General features: G+C 33.2%; 1 protein-coding gene across 2 annotated transcripts in view; it reads right to left on the bottom strand.

Moving 5' to 3' along the window:
- Window positions 1–484: 484 nt before the first annotated feature.
- LOC127700001 (CCR4-NOT transcription complex subunit 3-like) overlaps window positions 485–14,037 on the bottom strand; it is a 43,011-nt gene continuing 29,458 nt past the window's right edge. For both annotated transcript variants that reach the window (XM_052203429.1, XM_052203430.1), the window contains 5 exons: window positions 13,183–13,321; window positions 8,943–9,171; window positions 7,101–7,236; window positions 4,320–4,445; window positions 485–2,811 (listed from right to left, as the gene is read on the bottom strand). In XM_052203429.1, the coding sequence (XP_052059389.1) occupies window positions 2,713–2,811; window positions 4,320–4,445; window positions 7,101–7,236; window positions 8,943–9,171; window positions 13,183–13,321 (729 nt within the window). In that variant the 3' untranslated portion in view covers window positions 485–2,712. The remainder of the gene's footprint in view (window positions 2,812–4,319; window positions 4,446–7,100; window positions 7,237–8,942; window positions 9,172–13,182; window positions 13,322–14,037) is intronic.

The raw sequence follows: 14,037 nt of genomic DNA, 5'->3' as shown, positions 1-14,037 counted from the left end.
TAACTGATAGATCTAGCTCACCATGACAATTATAAAGAATACTAAACTGATAGATCTAGCTCACCATGACAATTGTAAAGAATACTTAACTGATAGATCTAGCTCACCATGACAATTGTAAAGAATACTAAACTGATAGATCTAGCTCACCTCAAATTATTATTGGATAAAAAGAAAAAGTCTTCTATTTTATTCATTGGACAAATTTCTTTGTCTATTTTTATTATTTTTTATAATTTTTCCAGCATTTTTTATTTTGCTTGACCCTGATGCTCCTCAGCCGAGTGAGTAGTCACACAACATCTATGGTTGGAGACCACCATGGCTACAGGCACCAAGGCATCAATTTACATACTGTACAAAAATAGTCCACACAAATAAAACTGACTGAGTGGCCCACCTTATGATTTGACTATCACATGATCACTGTTAAGTATTTTCTGTTTTTTTGTCAACCATTTCAATGCTGACAAGCTACATACTATTTCAAGGGGAGATAATCTCAAATTTCTTTCCTGCTTCATCACAAAATGCCAAAATGACTAGACTGTGGTTTGCAAAAAATTAAACCCTGAGCACAGCTCACAAAATTAACCCCCTATTTTGAACAAAAAAGAACTTGAAGAAAAATATTTGTAAACTTGACAAAAGAACTTTAGAATTTCCTCAAAAAAATATATTAAACAAAATTATTGATAAAAAAATTTGTGTACACCAATACCTGTGCGTCCTACACAGCCTTTATATAAATGCCTATCAGATAACATGAATGAATTAGAAATCATCTCCCCATCTTAGCATCAGAATTATAGAATAGGCTCCACTGTCAAACGAAATATGGTGTTGTTAGAATCCATGGAACAATTCTGTCTGTCAACACTATCCATATGACACAGGTGGTCAATATAGGCCAATGATTCTAACCATGAGTAACGGTGGTCATTGTGAATGATTAGCCTATACTACAAACACCTGTCACTAGAGTTAGTGTTAACAGTCACATTACCATTAGCTCAAAGTATATCATTATATATTCAAGTTACTGTAACCTTAGTTTAGCTCAACATATCATATTCAAACAGATTCATTTCCAAAACATACTGTAAAATTCTTTCTATAAATTATGTTACATTTCTTAAGTATCTGAGGTAAAGGAATTAAAATCAAAGTGAAAACAATTATTTCAAGATACCTAACGGTGTGAAAACAAAGACTTTAGCACAGTTAAAATCTTAGAATAACAAATTTTACATCTCCCAAGTGTTTTTTTTTAGAGTCAGAATAGCAAAATTAAGACCAATGACAAAATTCATTTCTACACAATGAATTAAAATATTTTTTGAAATTCCTAATATTTTTTAAAAAGATTTTCATTCTAAATGAATTTTTTGATCCCGATTTAATATTGGCCAAGATGTATTTTGATATAGTAATGGTTACAGTATGATATAGATAAAGAAGAAAGCTTACATAGTTTGCTGTGTTATAACAAGGAGTCTATTGACTGTAAAAGCATGTTAATACTGAGATAATAATCGGTATTGCAAAATCAAACATTTATCTTTACTTTTTAAACAAAATTGATAACTTGTATAAACTATAATTTGACTACTAAGACAATAAAAACCAATTCATTGCACAAAAACTGTAATAACGTATATACAGAATGCTTTCAACAAACAAAATTTTCTAAAATGTTTCCAAATTAAAATATAGACCTAAGAAAAAATTTATTTAGCAAAAATGACAAAATTATGCAGCACTTGTATTTTTTTCAAAGACTAGTTAAATTTTCTAGGAATTATACAACCATTCATCTGTACTATAGCACTTATAACAGGATTTCATTGTTTCGACCAAAAATATCCACTGGAAAACATTCTGTGGCAAATTATACATTATACTTATGTGTGTTTAAGTAATAGCTTTGATTGCACATTGCATAAAATAATTATAATATAATGAAGAGTACATTTTGTCCATGGTTTTACTACTTAATGTAAGGTCAGAAGATTTAAATTTCCAAATTTCTTAACAAATTTACATGTACGAATTGGAAACTAAAATTTTCTGATTTAGGTTTTTTGTCGTTTATTTCAATAGAAAAAGATGAGACTGGAATCTCATTTTAGATTGTCATTTACGATAAAATACAAATAATGGGAAAAAATTCAACATCTTTAGGTTACTGCTTCTTTTAAAGGACTAGTCTTTCATATGATTAGTAGAGACTTATCATTCAGTAGAGCACATAGACAAACTCAGCAGACATTTCACGGTTGAGCAGAACTTTGGTTGAACATCTATTTTTTTCAACAACCATTTGCATATAAAATGAACCATGAAAATGAAACTTGACATTCATAACGACCATTCAACCATGAAAATGAGAAACATCAATGAATTACCTCTCCTGCAAACTTCATAGCATTATTGTTGTCAATTTTACATATGTAAATGAGAAGGGGAGATAATCCATCAATGTTTGTGAGATCAGAGATGTGGCCACTTCCCTGCTCTCCCATTCATCCATATCACAATAATTTTGACTGCAATGCAGTATTGTCCCTGCAAAGACTGCAGCAGGTTACCATTCAGGGTAACAAGTTACCATAGTAACAAGTCATTACTGCACACAATGTGGCTCATCAGACTCAAATGGCAGTTTAAAACAGATCCACGTTAACAATAGTTTGTTTGGACATCAGCTCATTAATTTAAATCTCGATCTTCCAGATATCGGTACTCAAAGGTGAAACCTTCTTTTTTCCGCTGGGCCCATTTTTCATAGTCAAAGTAGATATATGTGCCCTGAAAAGAAAAAGAATTCAAATTTAAAAATCACAAAGTCAACATTTTTTTATTGAAAATATAAATCTCTTGTCTGAACTTAGCCTTAAACTTGCTACAAAACTTGAATTTCTATAAACTAAGAAATAGTTTACAAGAGCTAGACTGAATGCAGAATGAAACAATCATGTTAACACAGGTGTAAAGAGGAACATTGGCTACTGTTGGAGATATTAATATGCATGACTTGCTTTGTTTTTAATATATGTGTACATTTTTGTGTCCCATAATTCCTTTTGTGCTATAAAGAAATTGAAAGAATTATACAAAATCTTGCCAATTTTAGCTGCAGATTTTAGAAGTGAAAATATTGTTTTATGTTATTCTTTTAATTTGATACTATGTTCCATTTTGTGTAAATGGCTGATAAACTGTTGTTTGGTGAAAGGTCCAAGACAAACTAAGAACAAATAGAACAATGAATCACAGTAGGTACTGAAATATGAGTTGACTGAGATGGGCAAAGAATTTTTACTGCCACAGTATGTTGATTAGGGGCAAGGATTTGGTCTTCAACCTATTCACCCATCAAGGAGTAATTGTAAGTGGTTTGCATCAAAGATCCGTACAATTTTTTGTTGAATTCTGACTGATTATATCAATTTGAGGATTGACGGTTAAACATTTTCTGACAACCTCATCAGCTCTAGTCAACTTTTCACAGTACTTGCTTGTATGGAAAGATGTTAATTATGCAGACAAAAGAAGCAGCAGTCAGTTGCAATTTGATGAGAATTTAAACTATGGGCTATCGCTATTTCAATAGATTGTCTTTTCTCCCTGTTATAGTGTTACTTTACAAGACAACAATATATTGCAACAAGCATTATGAGGGTATTGCATATGTATTACAATATGGCACTAGTGTTTGAGTGTAAGGTGTGGTGAATGTTTTATTCAAAAGGAGTTGTTGCCGATTGGAATTTTCCTAACAAGAATGTGTCCATAGTACACGGATGCCTCACTCGCACTATCATTTTCTATGTTCAGTGGACCGTGAAATTGGGGTCAAAACTCTAATTTGGCATTAAAATTAGAAAGATCATATCATAGGGAACATGTGTACTAAGTTTCAAGTTGATTGGACTTCCAACTTCATCAATAACTACCTTGACCAAAAACTTTAACCTGAAGCGGGCCAGACAGACGAACGAACGGACGCACACACCAAAAAACATAATGCCCCTAATACTATACTAGGTGGGGCATAAAAATCAAATCAATACATTCAGACATTATAGATCAAAAGTGCAGGAAACAGATAATTTTATTTTCAAACATTTTTCTATGTTCAAAGGCCACATCTTCTTCAGTGTATTAGTTGGATAATAATTAGAAATCAAATAGTAAATTCATTGCTTGATCTAAGCAAGAGTACCAAAATTATGTCTTCAATAGTTTTATTTTTCATATATTTAATTGTATGTTACATTCAATTTTTAGACCAGAATAATGAATAAACATTTTACCTGTTCAAAATCTTCAGTGATAGTCTTTGGTTCTTCGTGCCGTTGAAACCACATCATATATTTGGTATGAAATCTCCATGACTGTTTTTTCAAAGCTTTTGCTGCCAGATATTGAGCTTTTGTACCCTACAAATATATACAATAATGTTAAACATTTGAGTCCTTCCTAACACAAAATTTTAAAACATTTTAACAAATCTCTGTAAGCAAAGCTAGTTGTATCAAATTTGGTGTTCATGCAAACATATTCAGAAAATTTCTTTCGAAATCAATGATAATTTGTAAAGCATCCATACTTATCAAAAAATTTTTTTATCGTAAACATTAATCTGAACAAAAAATCATTAACCCTTTCACCGATAGCTGCCCAGACAGAGGCTAATCTGAGACGATGACTTCCCTGGCTACTATTACTCAAGTGGGAGATCTTCATAATAAATGTCAATAAAAACTTGTCTGTAGTTATTTGTGTCTTTATTTCATTCACTAATACCATGTTCACAGTTTTGTTCATGTTTTGATAATTTTTCTTCATAAAATATTCAAATTTTCAAATTTTCGGCATTATCTAGGTGAAATTCTCAAAATTCTACTTTTTTACCCAAAATCGTAATTTTTTAACCCAAAACAGCATAATTTTGAAATATTTAATGAGGCTGTACAAATTCCTTACACTGAACGATGTCCATTCCAAGTGTTTTGTACATAAAACGACATTTTATGTCAAAAAAGTATACTAGTTTGGCTTCAATTCTTCCATATTCTTTCAAAAAAAAGTTCCCTCTTTTTAAATTCTCGTAAATTTCCTCTGATTTTGACACGGTTTTCAACAAACGGAAGCGCCATGTTTACACTTTCATCAGGGTATTCAACAAAGAAAGATAACTTGTGTTTGCACTGTTTTGAGCGGGAAATATAAAAGAGGTATTCCGATCCCGGTAAAACGGGACTCATCGTCAGCTGTCTGAAGCGTGAATCACGGTAAACCGGGACTCATCAGCGAAAGGGTTAAAGTTATATATCGTCTGCCATATTTGTTTTTAGTTTATTGTTGTAGTATTAATCAAGCAGTTAAGTTTTTATGGCTCATTACATTATGGATTTTGCCATTTGAGATGATGAAGTCAGTATAAAAAAATAGAATGCCATTATTCTGTTTATTGGCAATTTTGTCTTAACAATATGTTTTTTGGTTAAAAATATTGATTAAAACGAAACAGTTAGTAAATCTATTTCTATGCGTAAAATATTGTGATAGTTGTTTGGTTGTATGAATGAAGTTGCATGCATTTTTATTGATAAATTGACGCTGATGGACATAAGCGAGAGACATTGCTGCATGGTTACGTGACAACACTGCCTAATATTTCAAGTACTGTAAATTCAGAAATTATTGTGAAGTTTTTTTTAATGCAAATAATCTGACTGGTTAAGTATCACAGTAATAAGAACTCATATTCTGATATCTAATACATGTATCGCAATAATTAATATCTCATTTTTCTCCGTTCTCCAAAAATCGCAATAATAAATGCAAGTAACAGTTTCTAAATTTACAGTATCAGGTCCTGTCCATGATATAGGAAAGTATTAGGTAGTAAAATCAATGGGAAAATGTACTAATTGCCAATAAATTAAAATATTTTCTTCTCTACCTTTTAGAAATTTGCTAGCAGTGTTATATCACTTGTAAGAAAAATAAAACACAAGGACAAAAGTAACTGAACACTCAGAATATAAACAAATGGGAATTTAATATTTGATTAACTGAAGAAACATTAATTTAATAAATTTTAATCCGTCTTTTAGATGGGTTCAGATACAAAAGGCCAATTCAATTCAAAATCTTGTTGTAGAAGTTTTGTTTTTTTTATCAAAAAACATTTTAAAGTATTAAAAGAATTTGGGGTTAATATATCTCCTTTTGAATTTATGAATCTGAAAACAACCCCCCAAAGAAACAGTACTTAAGCATCTTCAACATATATGTTACATGTTTTAAAAAAATAAGTTGAATGTCAACATGAAAACAACCATGATTTGTTCCAAGGGAGATAACCAATATAAACATAAGAATATTGCCAATGAGACAACTATCCACCAGAGAACAAATGACAGAAGTTTTAACTATAAGTCACCAGTCTTCAACAATGAACAAAACCCATACCGCAAAGCAAGCATATTATAAAAGGCCCCAAAATGACAAACATTGTTTAATAGTTGAGATATATGCTGCATATATTTGTGGGTTATAACAGTCATGTATGCATCAAAGCAGACAGCATATTTGTACTCTTAAGACCATATGAAAATTAAGAAAGAAGTATTAAATGTGCACATACAATAATACATGGAATATTTTTCCATTATTGATTAACAACTCCAAAGAAATGTACACAGAAGTAAGTTCTATGAATTTGCTGTCTTTAGATTCTAACATTATAAATGGAACTTTTTAGAAGTTGGTTACTGGTAGTTCACTTTTTTTTTCGTAAAAGTCATGATGGCATTGCTGTAAACCAAACAAATTTTTCAAGACATTCTGATTTATATAGAATATTCATAAATCGTCAAAAAATCATCAAACTAGGATCACCTCTCACATGATACCATCAACAAAGTAAGTTTTATCACCACTGCATTGGCTAAAAAGGGTTAAACTGGAAAACAGTATTTGTGAGAAAACTTTTGTTGACAGTTCAATTTTTCTTTCTGATTTCTTCGGAAAACTTAATGCATCTATCTAAACTTAATTTTTATATTTATTACACCTTGACTCACCTCCATATAATAGAAAATAAAAAATAATGTTTCTGTCGATAATCGTTGAAAGAAGTAGTCCACTGAGTCTGCATGAGGAGGTGGAAGTTGTGGGTAATATGTCGGCGTAGGGAACGGATGACGAGGAAGATAATGTCTGAAAAATAAACAATAAGTCTACATGAAAAGGTTGGAAGTCTCATATACATAAACGTAAAATAGCTAGGTCAAAATTGACAAGGAACCAACAGATAATACTCTGACAAATCAGCTTACACTATCAACAGATAATACTCTGACAAGTCAGCCTACACTATCTTATATTCCTTACCAACAAAGCTGGTCTTTGAATAACCAAAATATTTCTTCACTGGGATCAAACTACAAGGTATTTCAGAACTAATGAAACAGAAAACACAATGTCATGCAAAGTAAAACTCTCTCTTTATTAAACACTGATGACAATTCCATGCTTAGTGGGTACAGGGTCATCAAACAGGAAATAACTTCCTATCAGATCACAGTGGGTACAGGGTCATCAAACAGGAAATAACTTTCTATCAGATCACAGTGGGTACAGGGTATGATATAAAGAATCATCAAACAGGAAATAACTTCCTATCAGATCACAGTGGGTACAGGGTATGATATAAAGAATCACCAAACAGGAAATAACTTCCTATCAGATCACCTCTGAAAAAACAAATTCCTTTATTTTTCTCTATTCTTCGTTTTTTATTAACTACTTGCTTTCACTTTCAACAAGTTATCAATCGACTGTATTATTTCATTCCGTGCTCATAGAATTTTGGGAGAAAATTTATGCATATGACCCAAGTGATTATTATATAAATATTGCCAAGATTTACTTCTTCCTTCAAACTGTCATATGCACATATATTGCAGATTGAGGGCAATTCAGCTTTTATTTGTTACATGAGGTAGAAGCAAGTTCAGCTTTTATTTGTTACATGAGGTAGAAGCAAGTGTAATAAAAGTTAAGTATTTGTGGAGAAAAATGACCAAGGAACAGAATGGTGTAAGACTTGTGTCTGCTTAGTAATGGAGCTTTTGGGATTTCTAAAAGAATCTTGATGCCCAAAGTTTTGGTCTGTTTTCAATATAGAATGCACTCTGATGTCCAACAAAAATCCCCAAAAAGGCTGTCAGATAACCGAGCACTCTCAGAATAGGATGCCTTCATAAATATGTTTTAAGTAAAATATATTGACTTGACTTAACTGAATTTTCCAGAATCAGATGAATGGGGCAGATGATGATACGCAGCCTCTTAACAAAACCTGTTGACTTACCTGATCTTTCAGTCAGACGGATGGGGCAGATGATGATATGCAGCCTCTAACATTGTTACAGTAGAACCTGTTGACTTACCCGATTCTTTTAGTCAGACAGATGGGGCAGATGATGATATGCAGCCTCTAACATTGTTACAGTAAAACCGGTTGACTTACCTAATTCTTTCAGTCAGACGGATGGGGCAGATGATGATATGCAGCATTCAACATTGTTACAGTAGAACCTGTTGACTTAGCTAATTCTTTCAGTCCGATGTATGGGACAGATGATGATATGCAGCCTCTAACATTGTTACAGTAAAACCGGTTGACTTACCTAATTCTTTCAGTCAGACGGATGGGGCAGATGATATGCAGCCTCTAACATTGTTACAGTAGAAACTGTTGACTAACCTGATTCTTTCAGTCAGACGGATGAGGCAGATGATATGCAGCCTCTAACATTGTTACAGTAGAAACTGTTGACTAACCTGATTCTTTCAGTCAGACGGATGGGGCAGATGATATGCAGCCTCTAACATTGTTACAGAAAAACCTGTTGACTTACCTAATTCTTTCAGAGTCAGACGGATGGGGCAGGTGATGATATGCAGCCTCTAACATTGTTAACTGATAAAAATGTTCTCGACTTAATGGTACAGGCCCTAAAGGGGCAACACCTAGGAGAGGATTCAATCGTATTGTGGTTGTCTGTGTCGGCTGGTCAGTCGGTGACGGTGAAGTCGGTGGAGGAACTTGAGGTGCTATTGATGTTATCACTGAATTGTTAAACAGCACTGGAAAATAAAGAATATTTATGATACACATTTTCAAAATAAAAATTAGTAAAAGGTTTTGCCGAACCCTGTGTCTCGCCAGCAATTGCAGTTGTCAGTTTAAAAGTGTAATGTATACTGTAAAAAGTAAGTCAATTTATTAGTAAAATATAGAATTTCTTATTGAAACTTTTTCTTCAAATGTATTTCTTGATTTAGAAGATAAGCTGCTGTCAAAGTTTAATAACAATTAAAGATTCACAAATTGATCATGTTAAGCAGGAGATGACAGGTGACTGTGTATGTATTATAGTATTATGATAAGCAGGAGATGACAGGTGACTGTGTGTATGTATTATAGTATTATGATAAGCAGGAGTTGACAGGTGACTGTGTGTATGTATTATAGTATTATGTTAAGCAGAAGATGACAGGTGACTGTGTGTGTATGTATTATAGTATTATGATAAGCAGGAGATGACAGGTGACTGTGTGTACGTATTATAGTATTATGATAAGCAGGAGTTGACAGGTGACTGTGTGTGTATGTATTATAGTATTATGATAAGCAGGAGTTGACAGATGACTATGTGTATGTATTATAGTATTATGATAAGCAGGAGATGACAGGTGACTGTGTGTATGTATTATAGTATTATGATAAGCAGGAGATGACAGGTGACTGTGTGTATGTGTATTATAGTATTATGTTAAGCAGGAGATGACAGGTGACTGTGTGCATGTATTATAGTATTATGATAAGCAGGAGATGACAGGTGACTGTGTGCATGTATTATAGTATTATGATAAGCAGGAGATGACAGGTGACTGTGTGCACGTATTATAGTATTATGTTAAGCAGGAGTTGACAGGTGACTGTGTGCACGTATTATAGTATTATGTTAAGCAGGAGATGACAGGTGACTGTGTGCATGTATTATAGTATTATGTTAAGCAGGAGATGACAGGTGACTGTGTGCATGTATTATAGTATTATGATAAGCAGAAGATGACAGGTGACTGTGTGTATGTATTATAGTATAATGATAAGCAGGAGATGACAGGTGACTGTGTGTGTGTATAATAGTATTATGTTAAGCAGGAGATGACAGGTGACTGTGTGTATGTATTATAGTATTATGATAAGCAGGAGTTGACAGGTGACTGTGTGTTTGTATTATAGTATTATGTTAAGCAGGAGATGACAGGTGACTGTGTGCATGCATTATAGTATTATGATAAGCAGGAGATGACAGGTGACTGTGTGCATGCATTATAGTATTATGTTAAGCAGGAGATGACAGGTGACTGTGTGTTTGTATTATAGTATTATGTTAAGCAGGAGATGACAGGTGACTGTGTGTATGTATTATAGTATTATGATAAGCAGGAGTTGACAGGTGACTGTGTGTTTGTATTATAGTATTATGATAAGCAGGAGATGACAGGTGACTGTGTGTATGTATTATAGTATTATGATAAGCAGGAGTTGACAGGTGACTGTGTGTTTGTATTATAGTATTATGTTAAGCAGGAGATGACAGGTGACTGTGTGCATGCATTATAGTATTATGATAAGCAGGAGATGACAGGTGACTGTGTGCATGCATTATAGTATTATGATAAGCAGGAGATGACAGGTGACTGTGAGCATGTATTATAGTATTATGTTAAGCAGGAGTTGACAGGTGACTGTGTGCACGTATTATAGTATTATGTTAAGCAGGAGATGACAGGTGACTGTGTGTATGTATTATAGTATTATGATAAGCAGGAGATGACAGGTGACTGTGTGCATGCATTATAGTATTATGATAAGCAGGAGATGACAGGTGACTGTGTGTATGTATTATAGTATTATGATAAGCAGGAGATGACAGGTGACTGTATGTGTATGTATTATGATAAGCAGGAGATGACAGGTGACTGTGTGCATGCATTATAGTATTATGATAAGCAGGAGATGACAGGTGACTGTGTGTATGTATTATAGTATTATGATAAGCAGGAGATGACAGGTGACTGTATGTGTATGTATTATAGTATTATGATAAGCAGGAGATGACAGGTGACTGTATGTGTATGTATTATAGTATTATGATAAGCAGGAGATGACAGGTGACTGTGAGCACGTATTATAGTATTATGTTAAGCAGGAGTTGACAGGTGACTGTGTGCATGTATTATAGTATTATGATAAGCAGGAGATGACAGGTGACTGTGTGTATGTATTATAGTATTATGATAAGCAGGAGATGACAGGTGACTGTGTGCATGCATTATAGTATTATGTTAAGCAGGAGATGACAGGTGACTGTGTGTATGTATTATAGTATTATGATAAGCAGGAGATGACAGGTGACTGTGTGTGTATGTATTATAGTATTATGATAAGCAGGAGATGACAGGTGACTGTGTGTGTATGTATTATAGTATTATGATAAGCAGGAGATGACAGGTGACTGTGTGCACATATTATAGTATTATGATAAGCAGGAGATGACAGGTGACTGAGTCTGTATGTATTATAGTATTATGTTAAGCAGGAGTTGACAGGTGACTGTGTGCATGTTTTATAGTATTATGATAAGCAGGAGATGACAGGTGACTGTGTGCATGTATTATAGTATTATGATAAGCAGGAGATGACAGGTGACTGTGTGTATGTATTATAGTATTATGATAAGCAGGAGATGACAGGTGACTGTGTGTATGTATTATAGTATTATGTTAAGCAGGAGTTGACAGGTGACTGTGAGCATGTATTATAGTATTACGATAAGCAGGAGTTGACAGGTGACTGTGTGTATGTATTATCATATTACGATAAGCAGGAGTTGACAGGTGACTGTGTGTATGTATTATAGTATTACGATAAGCAGGAGTTGACTGGTGACTGTGTGTATGTATTATAGTATTACGATAAGCAGGAGTTGACTGGTGACTGTGTGTATGTATTATAGTATTACGATAAGCAGGAGTTGACAGGTGACTGTGAGCATGTATTATAGTATTACGATAAGCAGGAGTTGACAGGTGACTGTGTGTATGTATTATCATATTACGATAAGCAGGAGTTGACAGGTGACTGTGTGTATGTATTATAGTATTACGATAAGCAGGAGTTGACAGGTGACTGTGTGTATGTATTATAGTATTACGATAAGCAGGAGTTGACAGGTGACTGTGTGTATGTATTATAGTATTACGATAAGCAAGAGTTGACAGGTGACTATGTGTGTATGTTTTATAGTATTATGTTATCATTTCAGTTTCTTTGTTCCTTACTATTAGGATTGGATTAATCAACACTAAATATGATTAAAACCTTTGCAACATAATATCCATTCAAACGATATCTCTAACTTATTCCAAAATTGTGGTAAAATTACTTCCAGTAAAAGACGCTAAAGGAAATTGAATACAAAAATTACAGATCTGATTTTTTCAAAACAGAAAAAATCCAAACTGTTGAAGCATTCATTTTTTGAGAAACTATATGATCAAAGTGCTTGTAAACACTGAAGGTTGAACTAAAAATTATACATTTAATTGTTTTTTTTATAAATAGCAACGGAAGACATTTGGGCAAATTACATATTTTGAATCATTTATTTTCCTTTGTTCATAATTGTGCATTTGTATTGGAACTTATTTTTTTTTATAGCAGATAGATTCAAACACTTTGCAAAACTGAATTTGCATTACAATTGCATTACATGGGCTGGATAAGATCAAAAGAATGTTTACCGCACTGCACTATGATGTTAATACAATTCACAGGTTCAGCAGAGAAGCATCAAATACCGATTTTCAAGTCTTTGTTTGACCTGGCTAGGATTTGAACTCACAACCTCCCATACTCGAGGAAAACAAGCTATCACAAGACCAACGAAGCAGTCAAACCAGTAACATAATGGTTTTGATTGGATTTCATGAAATCTGTACCCCAAAAAAATAACTAGGTTATTGTATCATACAATACTTTTGTTTGTTTATGTTATGATATAAAATTGTAATTCGTAATTATACCCCTTGATTCTGTTGATATAGACACCGTTTCCGTTGACGATGGAGGAGGAATCTGATTTTCTAAACCCGCATTGACTACTGCTTGCTGTGCTATGGACTTTAAAGATGACATGGATTCTGAACTGGACTCTGAACAACTCTGAAAAAAGAGACTTTAGATGAATATAGTTTATATTAAAATTAAAATTATAATTACAGTAATAAATAGTCTGAACTGGACCCTGAACTCTGAAAAAGAAAGGATTTACATGAATATAGTTTACCCTGAAATTAGACTGTGAGCTCTGAAAAAGAAAGCATTTACATAAACAATTTGAATCAATTATCATTTCTGTAAAGAACTATAGATCTCGGTTGAAAACAAAAATTGGTACCATCATGCGAAAATTTAACTGAAAAATTAAGTTCCCAAGAGCAGAAAAATTACAATAAATTCTTTAATCAATTCAATGATAGCAATTGCACAACTTCAATATATGTGAAATCTACCTGTTGTGAAGTTTCAAGGATTTGATTTGAAAACTGTAGGAGGTTTGTTTACACAAACTTGGTACTGTCTTCTGTAAATTTTAATGAAAAAGTCTGGAAAAATGGGAATATATTTGTGAAACAAATTCCGTAACAGCAGGTGCACAACAGGTGAGCAATCTTTTTGTGAAGTTTCAGGATTGGGGTTGGAAACTTTAGGAGTTAATTTTACAAAACTGGTACCAACTTTTCCCTGGCCAAAAATGATAGAATCAATATCAGTCCAATATGGTCAAAAATACACGAGAACAAACAATACTGCAAGTATAAGAGCTTTCTGTCAAACTGTCCCAGAAGAGTTCACAAGGTGTCTTTGTGATTGAAAAG

This window comes from Mytilus californianus, unplaced genomic scaffold, assembly GCF_021869535.1.
Source record: "Mytilus californianus isolate M0D057914Y unplaced genomic scaffold, xbMytCali1.0.p SCAF_46, whole genome shotgun sequence".
NCBI lineage: Eukaryota > Metazoa > Mollusca > Bivalvia > Mytilida > Mytilidae > Mytilus > Mytilus californianus.
Note: the sequence above shows the minus strand (reverse complement) of the source record. Positions and strands in the feature narration are given on the sequence as shown.